At 42.7% G+C, this 22,475-nt stretch overlaps 1 protein-coding gene and 1 long non-coding RNA gene across 22 annotated transcripts in view; one reads left to right on the plus strand and one right to left on the minus strand.

Moving 5' to 3' along the window:
• The window catches only part of LOC113841637 (ubiquitin carboxyl-terminal hydrolase 42), a 53,645-nt gene that overhangs the window by 10,454 nt on the left and 20,716 nt on the right, over window positions 1–22,475 (plus strand). For 2 of the 17 annotated variants that reach the window (XM_072026276.1, XM_072026275.1), the window contains 10 exons: window positions 862–1,099; window positions 1,841–2,041; window positions 2,632–2,742; window positions 2,902–3,004; window positions 3,209–3,276; window positions 3,433–3,503; window positions 4,036–4,118; window positions 5,036–5,147; window positions 5,525–5,665; window positions 6,424–6,559. In XM_072026276.1, coding sequence (XP_071882377.1) covers window positions 2,014–2,041; window positions 2,632–2,742; window positions 2,902–3,004; window positions 3,209–3,276; window positions 3,433–3,503; window positions 4,036–4,118; window positions 5,036–5,147; window positions 5,525–5,665; window positions 6,424–6,432 — 726 coding nt within the window. In that variant the 5' untranslated portion in view covers window positions 862–1,099; window positions 1,841–2,013 and the 3' untranslated portion in view covers window positions 6,433–6,559. Of the gene's footprint in view, window positions 1–861; window positions 1,100–1,840; window positions 2,042–2,631; window positions 2,743–2,901; window positions 3,005–3,208; window positions 3,277–3,432; window positions 3,504–4,035; window positions 4,119–5,035; window positions 5,148–5,524; window positions 5,666–5,786; window positions 5,961–6,423; window positions 6,566–7,245; window positions 7,528–8,329; window positions 8,419–8,952; window positions 10,056–10,594; window positions 10,906–11,352; window positions 11,508–13,621; window positions 14,863–14,892; window positions 15,187–15,320; window positions 15,382–15,654; window positions 15,716–15,915; window positions 15,993–16,508; window positions 16,563–16,662; window positions 17,819–19,895; window positions 20,013–22,475 lie in introns of those variants that run through there. The other 15 variants (XR_011804384.1, XR_011804386.1, XR_011804381.1 and 12 more) reach the window with 14 other exon arrangements.
• LOC113845740 (uncharacterized) lies at window positions 17,412–22,011 on the minus strand. 5 transcript variants are annotated; one of them, XR_011804394.1, is made up of 11 exons: window positions 21,876–21,998; window positions 21,680–21,740; window positions 21,346–21,406; window positions 20,939–21,005; window positions 19,948–20,204; window positions 19,753–19,807; window positions 19,348–19,402; window positions 17,983–18,082; window positions 17,801–17,862; window positions 17,634–17,701; window positions 17,412–17,550 (listed from the first exon to the last, which is right to left on the minus strand). It is a non-coding gene; the product is annotated as an uncharacterized lncRNA (long non-coding RNA). The 5 variants fall into 5 exon arrangements; XR_011804393.1 differs by having other exon boundaries at window positions 17,983–19,402; XR_011804397.1 differs by having other exon boundaries at window positions 17,414–17,550; window positions 17,649–17,701; window positions 17,983–19,402.

The raw sequence follows: 22,475 nt of genomic DNA on the forward strand, positions 1-22,475 counted from the left end.
GGGAGAAATAAATTTGCAAACGTGCTCTTCATGCTCTCCTTTCCCAAGATTTCTCTGAGATATAGCCCGTCCTCTGTGGGTTTTGAGGTATATGGTTCCCAGGAGTGAAAAGGAGGGCCAAACATCTCTCCTCTTGGATCTCAACATGCCAGGGCTTTAGTGTACTGCCACTTACGGCTCCGCTTTTTCACCTGGAAAAAGCGACCACATGATGTAGACTGAGGAGCCCTCACAAATTAACTTGCTATCACAAAGTGACGCCCAGAAAAGGTGTATTTAAAAGCTAGGCTCATTATAGAATAACAACAAACCCCTCATGATTGGTGCAGTAGACAGTGAGGTAGAGGGCGATCCCTGGAAAGACAGAAGAAAAGTAGCAGTGAGTTCTGGGTACCTTTGTGCACACGAAACAGAAAAACGCAGGCAGTGAAGTAATAGTGTTCTGTTACTAACGCCAGCAATAGATAATTGCAACAATTATCTATTAGATCATAGGTAATAATTAACAGATAATTGTGCAACTCTGGAAATCAATAAATAACTGATTCCCCTCAGAGAATGTCTTCTACATTTTTATATTAAAAAGACTCCAGAGTTGTAATGGATTAAAATCCTACGGAAGTGAAAGAAATGGCATCAGCCACTAGTTCTGCAGAAGCTAAAAGTAATACCGATCGAGTTTAGATGGAAATTTTCACTTTGTGTGTTTAGTTTGGGGATTCTTTTTAAATCATTCATACCAGCGATTTAGTTCTTAAGGCTGTTTCTTTGAGATTAAGTGACAGGACTTCTGCTACTCTTTTCTTCTTGGAATGCTTCTTGATATTCTTACGTCAACCAGAACTTCTGTCTCTGTCGCAGATGTCAACAATGACCGTAGTTAAGAAGGCCAAATCTTCAAAGTCTAAAAAGCCCTCTTCAAGGTGATCTGGCAAATCCAAGAAACCAAGTACTGAAATACTGATGTCACGCACCGCAAACTGGGCTTGAATCTTCTGCAGGCAGTATCTGGCCCAAGTCTCTGTGGCCCAAGGACGTGGAGGTGCTATTTACTGTAGATCATCTGAAAAATCTAAGGCTTTTGCCCCAAGAGCTCTAAGTAAGTGTGAGCTTTATCCTGACTCCATTTTCTTCAAAGCAAAAGTAGAAAATGCAGTTCTTACTTGTTGCACTGATAGAGAAGGGGACTAGTGTGAACAAAGACTTCAAAAGCGAATCCCCTAAGGCAAATGAAGTGACTGATGTTACAGAAATTAATTTTGATATATTTACAGTCAACAGAGAAATATGGGGAGCTTTTTGTAATGCACAGATTCATCCGTGTCTTTTCCGTTTTGCAAAGAAAAGTGTTTGATTGTTGCTATTCACAGCTTCCATTTTTCACACGTTTTTTTGAATGATAACATTGCTCAGGAAAAGATCTGGTATCTGTAGGGGTACCGTCATTCCTAGTTACTAGTTTTTACCTTTTTTCCATATAATTTCAAGTCTAAGTTTGTGGTTTAAGTTATAATAAGGAAAAAAACAGTAGTTGAGTTAATCAGGTTAAAGATTACAGATGGAGAGGAACTTGGCATTAGGTACTACAAACAGAATGGCAGTTAGCCTTGCCTTAGAAAAATTAAAATGGTCGACGAAAGTTGCTTTTTTTTTTTTTTCCCCAAAACATTGTGTTGACCAGCCAATTTGAATTTGGCGGTATTAAAGCTGTCTGCAATAAGTTTTTCTGGTTTGGATTGTAGCTAGCTCCTCTAGGTGCTCCTGCAGAATAGTATTTTTTTAAATACCTTTCTTAGAAACAAACAAACAAAATCTCTTTTTAAATTTAACTTTCTTGCAGTTGTTAATGATGGAATTGCTCCGCCACAGAGCATTCTTTTTCCACCTGAGAAGATTTGTATGGATTGGTGAGAAACACAAAGTGTTGGAGTTGGCCTGTACAATCTTGGCAACACATGTTTTCTTAATGCTACTCTACAGTGTTTGACCTACACACCCCCACTTGCCAATTACATGCTTTCTCTCGAGCACGGCCAGTCACGTGAGTACTTTCTAACAGTATTTCGAATCTGTTGGACAGCTCTGAAGGTGAAAGAACAGCAGTGATTCTGAGACAAACTTATTTGCCTGATTTTACCTGTAGAAGCTGGCTTTGAGCACTGTATTAGCAGTGGGCTCCGAACAGCATATGGAGTGCAATTAATGCACTATGTTTGTTTAATGAATTTATTTATTTATTTATTTATTTATTTATTAAAGGATCATTTATTGCTTCATGGGAATAATGAAGTGCATTGGACAGTAATGCATTTAGTAGTAATTTTAGAGAGTAATACATTTTTCAGCCTGTGGAGTTCACATTCCTGTCAGCCTTTACAAATGTGACTTTGCAGTAGTCTTTTAGATTTCTCATCACAAAATGCATTTGAATACAGGCTTAGTGGATATTTTTATTCTGTAAAGTTGTGTGAAAGGAAATGTTACAAGACTGTTGGGACATTGGCATCTTGGGAGAATAGAATGTAGCAAGGAGAGTGGATATCGTATCTATAGTTTAAATTTTACTTAGATGTTTGTTTGTAGTTATGGATATTTTGCTGGACTGGGATGCTTTCTTCTTTCACTCTTCAGGTCGTGAACAAGATTTTTGCATGATGTGCACAATGGAGACTCACATTAACCAGGCCCTGCGTTGCACTGTTGATGCCATCGAGCCTACGCATGTTATCAGTAATCTCAGTCGTAAGTGGCTTCAGATGTGTTTCTTTTCGATAGCTTGTAATCTTCAAATACTTATTTGATGTGTATAAGTGGTTTTAACACTAGAAAGAAGAGAGATTTTAGAAATACAAGAATGATTTCATTTTTAAATGAGGTGAATACTATCATCTTCTTCTTTAGGAATAGGACAACATTTCCGTTTTGGCAGTCAAGAAGACGCACACGAGTTCTTGCGCTATACTGTTGATGTTATGCAGGAAGCGTGCTTGAATGGAAGCACCGAGTAAGCATAAACAAGTTCACTTTCATACATTCTCTAGCACCTTCTAGTCCTTTATTTACTATCAAAAATGATCTCTAGCACCTTTTAGTGCCTTATTTACTATCAGCAACGAAAGTCTACATCATCCTTAGTTTTCATAAAACTCTTTGAAGAGTTAACTCTGCGCCTTAAATCTTCTGAGGTCTGATTATAATTTATTTCCAGATTGGACAGATCTCCTCAAGCTACCACCATCATTCATCAAATATTTGGAGGATTTCTAAGATCGAGAGGTACTTTAAAAAATATTCCTGTCCTTAGAACTGATCTGTGTCTTTTGTCGGTAGTAAAGCAGTCTGTAGTTTGTCTAAAGTAGTATCTGTCAACAACTTGAATTTGGACAGTTAGTCTCCTTCACATAAGGTTAAGCATTTATATTTTGCTTCCAGTGAAGTGCTTGAATTGCAAAGCAGTTTCGGATACGTATGAGGCATTTCTTGATATCACTTTGGATATAAAGGTAAGATGTTTTCTAAATATAATTCATGATGTTTAAGTACATGCATAACTTTCTAAATTAAACTTGTTTACCTTAAAAAAACAAACCACATATAATGTTAAAACGTAAGAGCTTGGTGGTGCTAAGGAAGTGGATTGGACTTTGTCCTTCTGTGGAACCCATGTAAATAGTCTCCACATTTGCATTGGGTGTAAGGGGAAAGAATTCTCTTTCTGCAAAAATTATAATGCTGTCATACTTCTTTGTTGTTCTACCCCAATGTACATCTAATTGTTAGACTGATGAATTTGTCCCCAGTATTGATGACAAAGCACACTATAGATGCTGTCTAGGCTACTGGAAAAGTATTTGTTCCGAAGTCAAATGACTTCCAGGTGAGGTCAATGCTGAGCATGCTCTTTCTGCCTCCTCCTTCACAGTGCTCATAGTAGATCGCTGGAGTATGTTAGTAAGATTCTCTTATAAACTACTAGTACGTCTCTGGAATTTTGAATTTACGGTGACTTTACGCTCTTCTTTCTCGCTCCTCTAGGCGGTTTCATCTGTTACCAGAGCTCTGGAACTCTTTGTGAAACCTGAAGAGCTGGGTGGAGAGAATTGCTATAAATGTAGCGAGTAAGATTTTGACGAATTAGGTCTTAATCCTAGATGTCAGTTTTATATGTTGCATGACTCTGTTGGACTACCTCTAAACTTTGGATCTACTTACGAGTTTTGTGGAAGTTTATAAAACACTTGGATTTTTGTTTCTTTGGAGGGGGGAAGTCTTGTTCAGAGGCATTCCCTATGGGTTTGCAATTCTCTGGCTGGTATTTTGCCGTCAGAATTCAAAAAGAGATACTTTTGTTCTTTCTATTTATTAGCTCTCGACAGTACTTTTCTTGATGTAAACTGCCCAGTTTCTGTTGTTCTCTGGGCTAGTGGCTAATTTTCACTGCTTACACTGTAGGTCCTACCTTGGAGCGGGCAATGTATCAAACTGAACTATTGTGTTTCAAAGGATGGCAGACAGTTTCAGTGTCTTTCCAGACAAGCTCAGTACATGAAGACTTCCTACTGTTAAATGTCTCCCTCCTGTAGAATGACCATGTGCTTCTGTTGTATTTTTGATGTTGATAGACGACCTATGTTGGAGATTATTTGCAATTTCTAGTCCTGGGGACCAAGGCTCTCTCGTTCCACTTTCATTATTTGTATTTCCCTTGAAAGCTGAAAGAATGTATCCAGGATTGGAGTTCAAATAGCCACTTTTGTAGACCAAGAAATGGTACCTTGTCATCCAACCTGGTAATACCCTTTTGTGAGAGATTCCTGTTCCCGCTATGCCCGGGGTTTTGGGAGAATTTCCCTTCTTCACTGTATTAACAAACCTGACACGCAGTGCATGGGTTTATGAAAAGAAAAAAGACCAACCTATTATGCAAGTAAATGTCATTCAAATAGCATAGGCATGCGTGAGACATTAAAACGAGTTTGTTTTGGGGGCGAAAAAAGAAGATGCCTTCAAACACTTATCTCTGCTTGTTTTTAAGGTGTAAAAAGATGGTTCCTGCATCCAAGAGATTTACCATACACCGTTCTTCCAAGGTTCTCACAATATCACTGAAAAGATTTGCAGATTTCACAGGTGGAAAGATCAACAAGGTGTATTCACCACTGTAATGCAACTATATCATCGTGTAATGGGACATCCCCCAGAGCTGAAAGTTGTTAATATTTTCAGACAATAATTGTAGACTAACGACTATGGCTTATTCCTTCTCTTAATATCAATAAAGTTCCCGCTTGACAAGAAGCATATGCTTTCCTCTGAGAAGGCTGATTCATCAGGAAACAGTTCTCTGCAACTTCTAGTCTTAAACATTGTTTATGGGAAGACTTATTTGTAGTGAATCAAGAAATATCTTCTATAAATATATTCTAGAAATAAATTCTAGTCTGTGTTTTTTGGAAGTGTTTTTCTCTGGCTAGTCCACGAAGTACTCTGGGATAATTTTTCTATCTTCTTGGTCTCTCTTTAGGAGGTGAAATATCCGGAGTATTTGGACCTGAGAGCCTACATGTCACAGTCAATGGGAGAACCACTGCTCTATGCCTTATACGCGGTGCTGGTACATCACGGTGTCAGCTGTCACTCAGGACACTATATATGCTATGTAAAGGTAGAAGTCAACAGCATTTCTAACAGGGTAAAGGTTGTGCTGGCAAACCAATTAAAGTGTGACTAGCAGCTACTGTTTCTAGGGAAAAAGATTTCATTATATTTTTATTTGACACGTGTGTATTTTGTTCCTATCCGTGATTTCATTTGGAACACGTGCAATTCACCTAAAGAAATGGTTGTCTTTATTTGCAGGCTGGTAATGGACTTTGGTATCAGATGAATGATGCTAAAGTAGTCCATACTGACATTAAGAGAGTTCTTGGTCAGCAAGCTTACATACTTTTTTATATCAGGTAATAACAAATCTTAAAATGTGTTCAGAAGAGATTTACTTTCCTGTTATTGATATTTTTCTGTTTTGCAAGTGTTTTTCTTGCTATGCCAGGGAAAGATTATTATTTGTCTAATTCAGTTCTGTCTAACCTGAAATTCTCTGTGTCATTTATTATCTTTTGTTGCTTGGCCTTAAACTGCAGCACTTGTGTAAGTTGCTAACTATGTGTTATCTGTAGCTGGCTAATTTAGAGAAGGAGAGAAATGAAGGTCATCTGTGGTATAAGAATGAATTATTGCTCTGAAAGTGATAGTCTTAGTAGGAAGACTGTTCTCTCCTTTTCAGTTTGTAGTCTTGGCGAAGCCTTCTGTAGAGAAGGCTTCCATATTGTATGAACTGTTCCTCTAAAATTATAGGATGGGATTTAATCCAAGAGTAGGCTGAAAGAAAAACTAAACTACGATCACTGCTCTTTTCTGAAGGCGCTATGATTTGACACTTGGAGAACGTGCATTTTACTTGCCAGCACCATCTTATCCCTGTTCATTCCCTCCTGGTCAGCAGGGGGCTAATAGTAAGCAGGCTGGATTTATGGGACCACGGCTTCTTCCTCATATGATTAAGGTAATTCAGGGAAGTGGGAGGGCAGGTAACGGCACCAAACTGCTAGTGGGTTTGGGGTTTGGTGTGGGGTTTTTTGTTTGGTTTTCGACATCTTAGTTTTGTTTTCCTTCCCACGCTGCAGCTTTCTTCACAGCCCTCATGCTACAGCCAGAGTCATTCAAACAGTGGTTACTGCTAAATTGTGCAGCCATGCGACTCCATTACTTTATACCTCCAAGACAGCTTTCTAAAGCACAGAGAGCTACACTCTTTGACAATTTAAGCAGAGTGTACTAATCCTCGAATCATTTAAAAGAGGACTTGTTTTTCCTATCGTCATCACTTTAACTAAGACAGGGAAAACTAATTGTCTTATTCCTGAGCACCAGAACAATTACTTCAGGCTTTTCAGGGTATGTTTAAAGGGGAAAATAAATATATTTGGGAATAGCAGCAGGTAATGTTAAGTTGTTTGGCTGGTTTTCAAAGATGATGTTAATTTGATTCCAATCGGCTGTAAACCAAAAGCAGGAATTGAATACGCTTATTGGACTTGCATTTATCTTTAAAGGACAGTGTGTTTTTCTTTGTAGGTGTTAAGACCATTTGTAGAAATACTCAGTAGGAGAGTTTTGTGTTTCAAAATGTTAAATGCAGTGTTTGCGTTAATCCATCTTGCCATTTCTTCTTTTTAAATACAGAATTCAAGCCGTTTAAATGGAAATGGATCCATAAAAGAGGACGCAAAGACCACTGGTGTCACCCTAAAACGGCCATCTTCAGCACCACCAATGGCCTGTGTTCAAAACCAGACAATTACCAGGCCTTCAATTACTGATACGTCAAGAAAACAGAAGATCACCACCAGTATTCACAATAAATTGCCTGCTCGTCGGACTGTGTCACAGCCTGACTGTCTTAGCAGTGCTGCGGAGGATGAAGATCTCTACCAGGCTGTGCCTTCATCCACAATTACAAATTCGGTAATGCAAATGAAGCAAATGCAAACAAGCAAAAAAGTTTCTGATGAGATTTTTGTGGAGCCAACAGTGAATGAAAATCCTAAACTCAGCTCTGATAACACAGTCCCTTACGGTGCAGAATCTTCAGGAAAATCTGAGGAGGAGTCAAAGGGCTTATTTAAAAGGAATTGCAGTGCAATGTCCTCTAATGGAATTTTGGTTGGAAAGGTAGTCCGTACATTGCAGCATTCCAGTTCTTCCTGTCAGAATGCTGACGAAGGAAGATCCCAGCATGAGCTGCCAAAAACCGATTCACTAAATGGTGCTATTAGGTTAGTTAATGAATCTAAAGAAAACGGACTGAAACTTGATGATTCCATTTGCCGAGTTGAACCTGTTAAACCTTCTGAGATGTGCTTTTCTAAAACAAATGGATTGCTTGAAACATAGATTTGCTCCATCGAGAATTTCTCACCTATGATGTATTCGGGAGTGTTTATTGTGTTTCTAATTCAGGTGAAATACTGAGAAAACACAGCCCAAATGTGATTGTAAGACTTTGTGGTATTATCCCATTAGAATTTGCAGACCTGAGCTTACATTAGAACTTGTCAACTGACAACTCTCAGCTGAGATAAAAATTCCTAAGTTTCATAAAGTAGATTTTGGGAGGTGAGTTGGGGTTATCTTTGAAGTGTAGATAATGCATACAACCCAAAACGGTCTTGCTTACCATTTAATGGAGAAATTCTGACAAGACTAGTCCTCAGTACTACTACAAATAGTATTTTTTTGTCTGCTGACTTGTGCGTTTTGATTGCAGATGCCTGGAGCTATGCCTTCAGTCAATAGAGAAGTCATCACGGAGTCCCTCACAGCCAGCCAGCTGAACAGCTTGTCAGAGGAAACGAGGTAAAATGAGCACAGTCTGATTAAGACAAGACCTTATGGAAGTTCATTACGGTTTTATCTGTCTACTAATAGTATTTAATGGAAGGATTGAAATTAGTACAATTCCATACTGTATGTCCAGTGTTACGAACAGAACTAATGATCAGCACTGAGCATATCACTGTGATGCAGGTTGGTGCCTCAAGGAGAATTCGTGTTCCTTCATAGAATGTTTTTCCATTTTTCTCCACTGTCTGGAGAAACATTGGCTGTTCCCCGCTCGCCCCTATGCCTTTTTTCTCAGAGCAGCAGGTGGAAGGAGACGGATGCATTTGCTTTTGTAGTGCAATGGCTTCAGAAGGAAGAGGAGAAAAAACACTTTCTCTGGGAGCTGGAGAAGGTGTCCTAATCGCAGGAGAGGTTTCTAAATGGCATATCTTTGCGAGTGTTCCTGTAGTCCGGAGGTTTTTGTTTGTTTGTTTGCCTTTGGAAGGTTTTACTCTTAATATTCACGTCCTTCAGCAGAAGTGAGAAATGTGATTTTATTTTGTGCAGTGTCGCGGACCCTCCGAAATCTACTGGGAACGATGAATACCTCGCAGAGTACCAATGTGATGACGGTGGAGACAAGGAGAAACGAAGAAGATCGAAAGAACGTGACCTCATTTTAAAAGAAAACGTTTTGTATGGCAAAGAGTCTTCTGAGCCTGGTGAGAAATTGCGGCAAACCTCCTCTCTCAAGTGTGACACTGAATGTAGCTCTAAAAAGCTTTCCTCCTCAGCTATTGCAGAGAGATGCCAAGGTAGAATGGACAAGACTAAAAACACTGAGAAAGAGCATTACCAAAGCAAAAGGGAACATGCTCCCTTGTGAAGAAAAGGAGAGTCAAAAAGCAGGTCCTTCCAGCAAGAGGAGGTGTTCTCAGAGCGTGGAAATTGTTGAGCAAAAGCGTCACAAGCAGGAGCACTGGGAGGGAAGCAGGTGCAGATCTTTCCCTGGTGAAAGAAACAGCCCTGAGAATGGCAGAAGAGCAGTCAAATATTCAAAGTACAGATCTGGCAGCGGAGGAAGATCAGAACAAGGTAGCAATAGATATTACCGATCCAAAGGGGAAAGAAGTTGGAGCAGAGAAAGATACTATCGAGATGAAGCACGGAGATGGGAAAGATGTAGCTATTACAATGATTACTATTCAGCTCATGCGACAGGAGACAGTAGAGAGAGAAAGTTCTCTCACGGCGATGCAGCCTTTGACAAATGGACTGCAACTTACTACGGCAGGTCACATAAGCATTATCATTACAAAAGTGGATGGCCTCACGGTTCCCTCTTGAGAGATGAAGATGTACGTCGCTTTAGCACACCCCGAGCAGACTTGCATCGTTGCTCGGTATCTCAGCAACATTCTGGAAGACATTCTCGTGAAAGACATGCGCTTCCACCTGTGTCAGCTCATTTGGAGAACTGTCGCCAGAAAAATGAAACAGAAGGAAACAGAAAAAGAAAATATACCTGTGCAGAAGGTAGTGAAAGTGAAATAGAAAGGAAAGACAGAAAGATAGAGAAGGAGCTTTTAGGTGGTGAAAAAAATGCAAAACTATCACAAGTTCTAGAAGAAAAAGAAGTCTAAGGATAAACATGGAGAGAAGGATTCCAAGTAAGCAAGGATTCCAGCATACTCCTCATTTTTTATCCTAATTCTTTTCTGGGTGCTTCTCATGTATTCCTTTTTTTTTTTTTTCAGTCCTTTTTTTTTCTTCTCTTTTTTTCTTCTTTTTTTTTTTGTTTCTGGTAGTTTCTAAGTTACTTAGATAGCATCAGCTGGCTGGGGATCATGTTGTTGGGTTGATCGGTGAAGATAGGAAAGCTATTGCTGAATTGTGTCAGAGCACTAGCTTTGGACCACATAGTTGGAAACACATCCGTACACCATTCTGGATTAGGTTAAAAGTTTTTTTCTGCTTGCACGTATTCCAGAGCTAGCCATTGTTAATGATCTGTGTACAAACCAGGACCTATGGTCCTTCAATCTGAGGGCTTAAGTTTGCTACATCTAAAGTAAGTTGTGTGTGCACAAAGCACCACAAAATAGCTGACATGCTGCAAATCATCACCTGTGGTAAAATAAATCAAGTTTCATATAGGCAACAAGTGCCACATCTTTTTTTCTCTTTTAAACTTGCATGTTTCTTTCAGACTTCACGATTTGTGTTTCTGTGCGCTCCACTTTGACAATGCCAATCGCAAGCGTAAAAAAAGAAGAAAAAGGAGAAGAAAAAGAAGAAAAAAGAGAAACACCAGGAAAGTGAAAGGCTCCTTGGAACACTTAGATCCTCGTTTCCAGAAGAGAACGCGGGAGAAGAAGGAAGAATCCCATCCTCCAGATGGCTCTTCATGTGAGCAATGCAGAAGTGAGAGCAGTAAACAACCTTACAAGGAAGGGAAGCCTTCCAGTGCAGGAGAAAGCAAGAAATACAGCTCCATCTCATCCAACGAGTGTATTAAAGGTAAGCGGCCGCAGTGTGTTTGAGGAATTCCTTTTCTATTAATGTACAGGTTATTTCCAACAGTCTTGAAGTGCTTGGTGACTTAACAGTCTGCTGGATATTAAAAAAAAGTTGATGGACTTTTTCTTTCCGTTTTTAAATGACCACGAGGAGACCAAATAGGGTGGTTTTGAATATTCTGTCTCTTATTCAGAGCAGCAGCATGTGGAGGGAGACAGATGCGTTTGCTTTTGTAGTGCAATGGCTTCAGAAGGAAGAGGAGAAAAAACACTTTCTCTGGGAGCTGGAGAAGGTGTCCTAATCGCAGGAGAGGTTTCTAAATGGCATATCTTTGCGAGTGTTCCTGTAGTCCGGAGGTTTTTGTTTGTTTGTTTGCCTTTGGAAGGTTTTACTCTTAATATTCACATCCTTCAGCAGAAGTGAGAAATGTGATTTTATTTTGTGCAGTGTCGCGGTCCCTCCGAAATCTACTGGGAATGATGAATACCTCGCAGAGTACCAATGTGATGACGGTGGAGACAAGGAGAAACGAAGAAGATCGAAAGAACGTGACCTCATTTCAAAAGAAAACGTTTTGTATGGCAAAGAGTCTTCTGAGCCTGGTGAGAAATTGCGGCAAACCTCCTCTCTCAAGTGTGACACTGAATGTAGCTCTAAAAACCTTTCCTCCTCAGCTGTTACAGAGAGATGCCAAGATACACAGGACGAGACTAAAAACAAAAAGCAGGTCCTTCCAGCAAGAGAAGGATCAACTTGAATACAAAGAATACAAACTTGAGCTCCTGATTGGCTTCATGCTGAACTCTGTGCTGTTCTTGTCCTACTCTTGGTCTCTCCATAGATACTATGGTTTAAATCCAAATAGAATCATGCGATGAGGAAGATCTCACTATAACAAATTCAACATCTAAAATCAAAGTTTACATTTTCCGTGATCTTCTTCCTGAGCAGAAGTGTGCAGTAATCCTTTTCTATTAATGTAGAGATTATTTCAAACAGTCTTGAAGTGCTTGGTGACTTACCAGTCTGCAGATTTGTTATCAAATCCAAAAACCCCAACTTGTTAGACTGTTTTTTTCCCAGTTTTGAATGACCACGAGGAAAGAAGGCCTGAAATAAAGAGGTAAAAGGCAAATAGTTTTCATTTGGTGTGATGATTAAGTGGCAAACAAGAGGAAGAGTTGAAAGATCCCTTCTTAAATTCAGTCCAGCCAAGCAGGAAAAGTAAACGTGGACAGCTGTATCTTGGCAAAGAAGATAGTAGGGAGCAAGGAGGTTTAGCAGTCAAGATGGAAGGTGATGCCATGAGGCTTACAGGCTAGTAATGTTCTAGTGAAACCCAGCCTTCCTCAAGAAGCCTGCCTGAATAATTCCTGTGAATAACAGACTCTGCTCAGCTATTTCCTAACATAGAAACGGTGCTGACTGCTTCTTCAGAGTAACGTGAGTTAGTGATACTACTGAAATAGTTGTGGTTCAGACGTAGATCTGATTTCTCCTGAGCACGCTGAATTCACAGCTGTTGATCCTCCAGAGGAGGCTTTGCAATTGAACACCTGGAGAATAGGTAAATTTCCCGCTGTTGTTCTCCTCTCCTGTTGTTTTGATTTGTTTGTTTTGTTTTGTTTTGTTTTCCTAGTAGCATAGGCTTAAGACTCTGAAGAAACTAGCTGCTTTTTTTCATTTCCAACACTGGCTGTTCCTCCTGAGCCCCGCCTTCTCTTTTTGCAGTCATAGGATATGTGAATGTAAATTCGTGGGAGAGAGGTAGAAAACTCAGTTTCAACTGGTGCTTTTTCGGCTATGTGGGGAGACCAAATAGGGTGGTTTTGAATATTCTGTCTCTTATTCAGAGCAGCAGCATGTGGAGGGAGACAGATGCGTTTGCTTTTGTAGTGCAATGGCTTCAGAAGGAAGAGGAGAAAAAACACTTTCTCTGGGAGCTGGAGAAGGTGTCCTAATCGCAGGAGAGGTTTCTAAATGGCATATCTTTGCGAGTGTTCCTGTAGTCCGGAGGTTTTTGTTTGTTTGTTTGCCTTTGGAAGGTTTTACTCTTAATATTCACGTCCTTCAGCAGAAGTGAGAAATGTGATTTTATTTTGTGCGTCATCTTCTTCTGCTTCTTCTGCTTCTGCTTCTCCTCTTCCTCCTCCTCCTCCTTCTACTTCTTTGTGTTCTTAGTCTTCACTGTTTCTTCGTCATCTTCTTCTTCTTCACTTCGTCTTCGTCTTCACTTCTTTGTCTTCGTCTTCACCTCTTCGTCTTCACCTCTTCGTCTTCACCTCTTCGTCTTCACCTCTTCATCTTCACCTCTTTGTCTTTGTCTTTACTTCTTCTTTGTCTTTGTCTTCACTTCTTCTTTGTCTTTGTCTTCACTTCTTCTTTGTCTTCTTCTTTGTTTTCTTAATCTTCTTTATTTCTTCTGCGTCGTCGTTGTTTTCTTCTCAATCTTCTTCTGCTTCTTCTTATTCTTCTACTTCTCTGTTTTATTAATCTTTGTTTCTTCTTCGTCGTTGTCATCGTCGTCTTCTTCTTTGTCTTCTTTGTTTTCTTAATCTTCTTCTTTGATGTCGTCGTCTTCTTCTTCTTCATCTTATTCTTCTATCTCTTCGTTTTCTTAATCTTCTTTTCTTCTTTGTCGTTGTTGTCATCTTCTTTTTCTTTTCTTCTTCTTCTTCTTCTTCATCTTCTTTGATTTCTTAGACTTCATAGTTTCTTTTCTTCTTATTCTTCTTTGTTTTCTTATTCTTCATAGTTTCTTTTTCTTCTTCATCTTCTTCGTTTTCTTAGTCTTCATAGTTTCTTCTTCTTCGTCGTCTTCTTTTTCATCTTCTTTGTTTTCTTAGTCTTCATAGTTTCTTCTTCTTCTTCGTCTTCTAATTCTTCTTCTTCTTCTTCATTTTCTTAGTGTTCTTCGTTTCTTCTTCTGTCATTGTAAAGCAGTCTAGTAGTAGGTGCCTCTATTGCACGCAGCTCTTCCTCAGGTGAGTAGTTATTATAGCAGTTTTACAGATAGTATGGTGATGTTACTTTGTGTGTTTGCTTTGTGGTTCTGGGTTCCTTATGATTTTTGCAGAATTTCTTTCTATGTGTCTTTGCCTGTATGTCAAATCTTATCTAAGTTAAAACCTTGCTGTTAAAGTGATGGAGCAGGGTTTAGGAGAAATGTATGATGGAGGCTCCCTGTGTGAGCATGTATCTGAAAATGGCAGCAGTGGGCATGTAAGGAGTAGTCTGTTTCAGGTTTAGGGACAGTTTGTTATATTTCTGGATCTTTTGCCTGTGGGTTTGCTGTCTGTCGAGTCTTTAGACCTTGCAGCCTTCTAGGCTTTAACTGCTTGGAATTCACATATTAGAGGTACGTTTATGAGGGTTTGCTAGGTACCTTGTTTTTGGGAAACCGTGGGGTAGGGTTCCTTGACCGCATAAGTGCAGTACTGCCTAGAGAGTGAGCAGGCTCACCTTCTTCATCTCTAAAGAATAAGTCTGTTCGGGCACATTTTAGCGCAGTGCCTGTCATCAGTAGTAGTCAGCGTTGCGGAGGAGGTGGGTGTCAGGGCTAGCATGCTAGTGAATGCTGGTTCTCTGTTTTTGCAAGTGATGATGAACCTGTTTGAATTAATTCTATTTGAAAAAGTTCCAGTTGACTTGCCTGGTCGTGTTGTCCTTTCAATATTCAAAGCTGCAGCAAAAGCATGGGGCTTGTTGCTTCTAGAAACACCCCAGATCTCTTGTCTGCTGTGTGCATGTTGTTCAGGTAAAGCAGATTTAAAAAAACAAACAAACAAACAAAGAAATGAAAACCAGCTGCTGCTGCTCCTGCTCCCTTCCTACTTCCTTGTGCTTTTTCCCTCCCCTTTTCCAGGTGATTGGGTTTGGGTGCTGGGCAGGGCCAAAAGGTAAATGAGCCCCAGGCATGGCATCAGAGAGCTCCTTCTGCCTGGGCTGCTCTTTGGGGTAAGTGCTTTGATTTTCCTTCAGTCAGTTGCAGGGTTCTCTAGGCAGGATGGAGTGTATGGATTTCTGGATTTTAAGTGCTTGGAATTCACTTAATAGAGGGATATTTAGTAGAGGCTGCTGGCTCACTGTTTTTTGGGATGGTGGGGTACGCTCCTGTTTTTGAGCTATACTTGAATCTCTAGATGAATCAACCCACTTGTGTAACTCTACAGAGGACTAAAACAAGCTTGATTGCATGGTACATGTGGCTTAACAGCATAGACGCAGCATTACCAAGAAACTGAGCAGGGTTGTATCGGTCACCTCTTTCATCTGCAAAGGGTGAGTCTGTGATTACCCCTGCCAGGGCTGCTGTGTGTGCATGTCTTTTTGGCATTTCTGGAGCTCAGTTGTTTTTTTTGTGTGTTTATGTTCTAACTTTTTGGTTTTTTGTTTTGTTTTGTTTTGTTTTTAAGGGCAAATAGTGTTTGTGCTGAGCGTGGTTGGCAGGAGGAGGTGGGGAGCTGCTCAGGACTGGTAGGTTTTGTTTCTGGGAGTGTGCGGCATCCTTCCTGTGCGATGCGACTGATTGTTGGGCAGGAACGTTTCAGCTCCTGTGTCTTGAGCAACGTAGCTTGTGTAGTGTGTGTTGTTTGGCCTGGGCAGAGTTTGCTGTGGCGCTGTGAGGGAAGAATCTCAGTTCGAGCTGGTGAGCAGCTGAAGTACTGGAGCTGGGAAGAGAGAGGTATTGCGGCAGGTACGCTGTGGCTGTGAGGTGCCTCAGAGTGTGCTGTTCTCTTGTCTTTGCAGGTGCTTTGTGCAGTCGTGGACAGGGAAGGGAAATCCTCATGTCACGGAGCTGTGAGGGAAGGTGAGTGTTGCCAGCCTGGTCATCCCCTATCCAAAGCGAAGGGAAGACGCTCAGGTGTTTCCCTCGGAGGGTCCGAGGTGAGGTTGTTTGGGATAGAGGAAAGGATAAAACTGAAGATGGGGTCGCTTATGTTGTTGAGGGATGGGTGCTACTGCTGGCAGCTGAATGTTTATCATCTTCCTGTGTTTTCCTTTGTTCAGGCTGAAATGCACTGCGCAGTGCAGGACGTCTTGACCCGAGCTGCCTCTGGAGTGACTCTGGTGCATGGTGAGCAGAGGTAGCTGTTAATTTTGGGGGTGTGGTTGTCACTGCAATTCTTTTCCTACATTCAATAGCGTAAAATTCCAGTTTACCTTTTAGAGGTGCTATAAGTGGGTAAAGAGAACAGATGGAAGCATCTGCCACGTGGGGTAGGCAAGCAGCTGAGGTACAGGAGGGGATGAGAATACGTGATTTTTTCCTGTGGGTGGAATGGAATTGATTTTGTTGGTGTATAATCTGGTCTGCCCCTAGATATTTCTTTTAACGTAAAGAAAAGTTTGAGCTAATTCCAGTTAAGAAAGTTCCAGTTACTTGCTGGGCCATATTGTCTTTTTAATATTCAAAGCTGCAGCAAAAGCATGGGGATTGTTGCTTCTAGAAACACCCCAGGTCTCTTGTCTGCACTCTGAGCTAAAGCATATTTTTAATAATAAAAACAAAAAGAATCACACTAAAAACAACAACAACAAACAAACGCCATTGGGTGATGTGTTGTAAATGCAACGATCATTTAATCCCTTTTTTTTCCCAGGTGGTGTGGATGATACTGGCTGCACTGTTGGAGCTTGGACTCAGAGAGGAACAGGTGAGCACAATCGTATGTTGCATCAGTAGTAGTCAGCATTGTGGAGAAGGTGGGCATCAGGGCTGGCATGCTAGTGAATGCTGGTACTCTGTTTTTGCAGCTGATGATGAGCCTGGCAATCGACTAAGATGATCAGTGCCTGTGCATTTCTTGAGGCGGAGGGAATTGACCATCCAGCAGTCTGAGAGCTAAATTGTGGGGCACCTGGTATTTGCATATCTGGGGTGGCTAATGGGAGCTGGGAGCCAGAGCAGCATGGAGCCAGCTGGCTGAAGATACTTGGTGCCACTGTGAGGGTGGTTCAGGCTGGGTCATATTCAGGCTGCTTGTGGCTGGATCACCAGGCTAATAGAAGAAGCCGGATTATTTTGTAGTGTGTGTGTGCCAGGCAGGACAGTTTCCTTCTGTTCGTTTGTCCTATAGTGTTGCTTCTGCAGCATCTGTTCTGTGCTTCTCGGGTCTTGATATCCTCCTAGCTTTTTACGCTGGACTGACTAGACAGGCGACTTGGTAGCTGTGCTGAAGGGCCTCAATGCTTGTTTTATCATCATGGCTCTGATCCGAGCACTTCTTGTCTTGCAGTCACTGCTTGAAGTGCAGATCTCTTTCAGGTCTTGTGCATCACAGTCGGTTTGAGATCGTATCTGTTTCCGTCTCTCCTTGCATCTGTTTGAATCTCTCTTTGGGTCTGCTGCAGAGCACCTGTTTTGACATGCTGTTGCCATAGGGCTTTCCCCTGGGGGTCACTTTTTCTTGTGCCTTGTGTTGTGTGTTTTGTTTGTAGTGTGCCTGTGTGTGTGTTTGGTCTGGAGCTGTCCTGCCTGGCAGGACATCTTTAGCTTATGTTGTTTGCAGAGCAAGATGGATACCCTTCACAGTCACCTTGTGCTACTTGGCCGTTCTGCTCCAATCCAGCTCACAAGCAGTCCGCCTTTCTCATGCTGCTCTTCAGAGTGCAGTTTGGCCCCTCTGAGCCTGTGAGAGACACCTGTGAAAGAAAAAGAAAAGCATAGGCTGAAGTATCCAAAGACACAGCACAGCTAGGACAGTTACTCTCATCTGCTCCCTTACCTCTGCCCCCCTCACCTGCCCACAAGGTAGATGCTTCCATCTGCTCTCTTAGGCCAGCTACAACATCTCTGAAATATAAACAGGATTTTTACTGTATTTTGTGTAGTTTAGGGGTGCAGTTGTCACTGCAATTAGTTAAGTACCTGCTACATCTGGTCATCGCTCACCTTGCCAAAAGCAGCTCTGGTCGTCAAGTCCCGTGTTGTACACTGTGTTTCAGCTTTAACAACTGAAAACAGTCAAAAGAGAATCATTCAGCTGCCAGCATTAGCACCCATCCCTCAACAACACAAAGGAACCCTATTTACAATATTATTGTTTCAAAACAGCAGCCCCCTTGCCTCAGCACCTGGAAAGTAGATCAAGCCAGTCACCAAGCTGCCTGCTGGGTGCTGGACAGTCCCAGAAGGAGCTCTTTCCTGTTAGAAGTTTCTCCAGAGGTTTACACTCTATGGGGGACAGGAAAGAAATAAAAATAAATATTTCAAAACCCCATGTCTGTAAGCTTTCAAGATTCAACAGTACACCGTTCAAGCGCTATGCAAGCAGCTGCTCGCAAGCAGCTCAACTCTCCCAAATCCACATCTGCCAAACACCACTAAGATGACTGTGCCAGCTGCCCTTCAGTACATCCCCAGAGGCAGACCGGCTGTCTTTGCCAAAACAGTCTGGACAATGTATTAGGACACCCATGGACTAACACGTCAGCTGTCATCACTAACTGCCAGGCAGGACAGCTCCAGACCAAACACACACACAGGCATACTACAAACAAAACACAAGGCACAAGAAAAAGTGACCCCCAGGGGAAAGCCCTATGGCAACAGCAAGTCAGAATAGGTGCTCTGTAGCAGACCCTACGAGAGACTCAAATGTCACGCACGACATGCGACTGGAAGCAACTGCCAGAACTGGGATGATGGAGGCATAAAAAGTCTGCCTTCAAGACAAGAGACCAGAAGGATGGGGAGTGAAAACCCCATAAGAAGACACTTAGGAAATCAATTCCCAAGCAAGAGCTCCTGATGCAGCCCAGATGACTTCTGCAAGAGCGAGGGTGGAAACAGATACGATCTCAAACCAAATGTGATGCACAAGACCTGAAAGAGATCTGCACTTCAAGCAGCAACTGCAAGATAAGAAGTGCTCGGATCAGCCCTACCATGACAAAACAAGCATTTAGGGCCTTTGGTGTGGCTACAAAGTTGCACGTCTTGTCTGTCCAGGGGAAGAGGGCAATGAGCATATCAAGACCTGAGGAGCACGTAACATATGATGATCATATCAGGAAACATTTGATAACAAAAAAAATTACACGTACAGAAGAAGCGATCCCTTTAAGCTCCCACTGCAAGACAAGAGGTACTCAGCTCCCAGTTCAACATCAGCAATATTCCAAGGAGGTCAAGTGTTCAATACCCTGAGGATGGCTTCCCCAGGGCCTGCCGAGCACCAAGAGCAACAACAGCACAGCACCGACAACACAGATGACAAGCTGGGACTGCCCTGCCTGGCACAGGTTCACGCTGTACGTGACACAACTCCCCACACATCATCTCTCTGCCTGACCTGATCAATCCTGAAAGGCCCCATCCACTGCAATGACTTAAAAGCGCAGATCCGTACCCTATGGGTGCATTCACAACCCCAACTCAAACATAGCACTTGCCCCCCAACTTAGCTTGGGAATGCAGGAGGCATGTTCCATCCTCACCAAGGAACACAAAGGCTAGCCAGGACATTGCTTCAGGCACAAGGCTCCTCTTCACCTGCAGAAATAAAGTGCCATCAGGCGCCAGCACACGAGCCAAATTTCTTCCAGTGAAACACCCTCCCCAGAAACAAAACAGTAGTCAACTGACCTGCTCTGCTACTGAAATCAGATAGACACCCTCCAGACAACTCCCCACCTCCCCCTGCCAACCACTCCCCAACACACAGGGTTTCCACCTCAGCTTCATTCTCAGGGCTCAGAATCCACCATCAATGTGGAACACAGAGGCCAGCTAGGATGTTCCCAGTACCTTCTTGGTCCCTGCAAAAGAGGGGTCACCCAGAGGTGCACCAAGAGACTGCTACACCAAAAACAATACCTGTTTTCCAACTTTTCCCCACTCACCTTCCCAATCCAGGCTTATCACTGCCATTCAGTGTGCCAAGCCAAGGTCACGGGGCTTACACCAGGGAGAAAGAACAGACAAGCGTGACAATCCACAAAACAGTCTATACCCACTCCTCTTCTTTCCTCCTCTACTGCAACAGCCAAGAAGCCCCAGAGCCACATGCCCCAAGCCAGTACCACTGCTTCGCTCACCTAACATCTCAAGGAGATGCATCGCACTCCCAGCTCCTCTTGCGCTCTGAGCAGCTCCAGCATTTCAGGAACTGGAACCGCTGACATCTGGCGTGCCTCAGAAACGTGGCAGGAGACGTACTCTGCTGTCACAAGGCGCTTGCAAAGCCGGCCCAACAAGTGAAGCAGACTAACACAGTCCACCAAACAACTCAGGGTCCCCTCTGCTGGCCACCCACCCTCAAGCTTCCTTCAAGTTTCCATGCCTGTGCCCTGGGCTACAAGAAACAAAGAGACAAGGTCACATCCACAATGGACATGCAAACAGTACAGCTCCTTGCAGAGGACTCAAACACAGAGACCAGAGCCAGATAAATAAATAAAAAACACCCGGCATTCCACAAATGCCAAAAGGCCAGGAACACACAGCAGCCCCAACAGAGGTAGTCACAGAATTATCTTGTACAGACAAAAAAAGGCGACCCTGCTCAGTCTCTTGGTCATAGTGAACCTACAAAATCAAGTGCACCTCTTGTAGCATGTAATCAAGCTGGTTTTAGCCCTCTGGAGAGTTCAACAAGTGGGTTGATTCATCTAGAGATTAAATAACAGCTCAAAAACAAGAGCGTACCCCACCATCCCAAAAAACAGTGAGCCAGCAGCCTCTACTAAATATCCCTCTATTAAGTGAGTTCCAAGCACTTAAAATCCAGAAATCCATAGACTCCAGCCTGCCTAAAGAACCCTGCAACTGACTGTAGGAAACACAAAGCACTTACCCCAAAGAGAAGCCCAGGCAGAAGGAGCTCTCTGAAGGCATGCCTGGGGCTCATATACCTTTTGCTCACATACCTCAGCTGCTTGCCTGCCCCACGTGGCAGATGCTTCCATCTGTTCTCTTTACCCATTTAGAGCACCTCTAAAAGGTAAACTGGAATTTTACGCTATTGAATGTAGGAAAAGAATTGCAGTGACAACCACACCCTCAAAATTAACAGCTACCTCTGCTCACCATGCACCAGAGTCACTCCAGAGGCAGCTCGGGTCAAGACGTCCTGCACTGCGCAGTGCATTTCAGCCTGAACAAAGGAAAACACAGGAAGATGATAAACATTCAGCTGCCAGCAGTAGCACCCATCCCTCAACAACATAAGCGACCCCATCTTTAGTTTTATCCTTTCAAAACAGCACTCCACTTGCCTCTGTACCTGCAAATTAGGTCCAAGCTTGAAAGGAGCGGCCAGCATCACCCACACCACCAGGGAACACAAAATGACAAAATGACCACTGTGCTTGCAAGCACCCACCTGCCACACTGCTCCTCTATCCCAAACAGCCTCACCTCGGACCCTCCGAGGGAAACACCTGAGCGTCTTCCCTTCGCTTTGGATAGGGGATGACCAGGCTGGCAACACTCACCTTCCCTCACAGCTCCGTGACATGAGGATTTCCCTTCCCTGTCCACGACTGCACAAAGCACCTGCAAAGACAAGAGAACAGCACACTCTGAGGCACCTCACAGCCACAGCGTACCTGCCGCAATACCTCTCTCTTCCCAGCTCCAGTACTTCAGCTGCTCACCAGCTCGAACTGAGATTCTTCCCTCACAGCGCCACAGCAAACTCTGCCCAGGCCAAACAACACACACTACACAAGCTACGTTGCTCAAGACACAGGAGCTGAAACGTTCCTGCCCAACAATCAGTCGCATCGCACAGGAAGGATGCCGCACACTCCCAGAAACAAAACCTACCAGTCCTGAGCAGCTCCCCACCTCCTCCTGCCAACCACGCTCAGCACAAACACTATTTGCCCTTAAAAAAAAAAACAAAACAAAACAAAAAACCAAAAAGTTAGAACATAAACACACAAAAAAAACAACTGAGCTCCAGAAATGCCAAAAAGACATGCACACACAGCAGCCCTGGCAGGGGTAATCACAGACTCACCCTTTGCAGATGAAAGAGGTGACCGATACAACCCTGCTCAGTTTCTTGGTAATGCTGCGTCTATGCTGTTAAGCCACATGTACCATGCAATCAAGCTTGTTTTAGTCCTCTGTAGAGTTACACAAGTGGGTTGATTCATCTAGAGATTCAAGTATAGCTCAAAAACAGGAGCGTACCCCACCATCCCAAAAAACAGTGAGCCAGCAGCCTCTACTAAATATCCCTCTATTAAGTGAATTCCAAGCACTTAAAATCCAGAAATCCATAGACTCCAGCCTGCCTAGAGAACCCTGCAACTGACTGAAGGAAACACAAAGCACTTACCCCAAAGAGAAGCCCAGGCAGAAGGAGCTCTCTGATGCCATGCCTGGGGCTCATTTACCTTTTGGCCCTGCCCAGCACCCAAACCCAATCACATGGTTGATTTAAAGATAAAAACCGAAATTTCCTTAAGTGATCTATTCTTTATTGCAGCGCTGGATGCACAGGGGATCTTTCCACCTATTGTGCATGTTCGAAGTGACAAACCTTCTCATATTTATACAGCGAAACAATGAATATTCTATTAACGCCTATATATATTCATTACCTAACCCCGCC

The sequence above is a fragment of the Anas platyrhynchos genome, chromosome 21, assembly GCF_047663525.1.
Source record: "Anas platyrhynchos isolate ZD024472 breed Pekin duck chromosome 21, IASCAAS_PekinDuck_T2T, whole genome shotgun sequence".
Taxonomy (NCBI): Eukaryota; Metazoa; Chordata; class Aves; order Anseriformes; family Anatidae; genus Anas; species Anas platyrhynchos.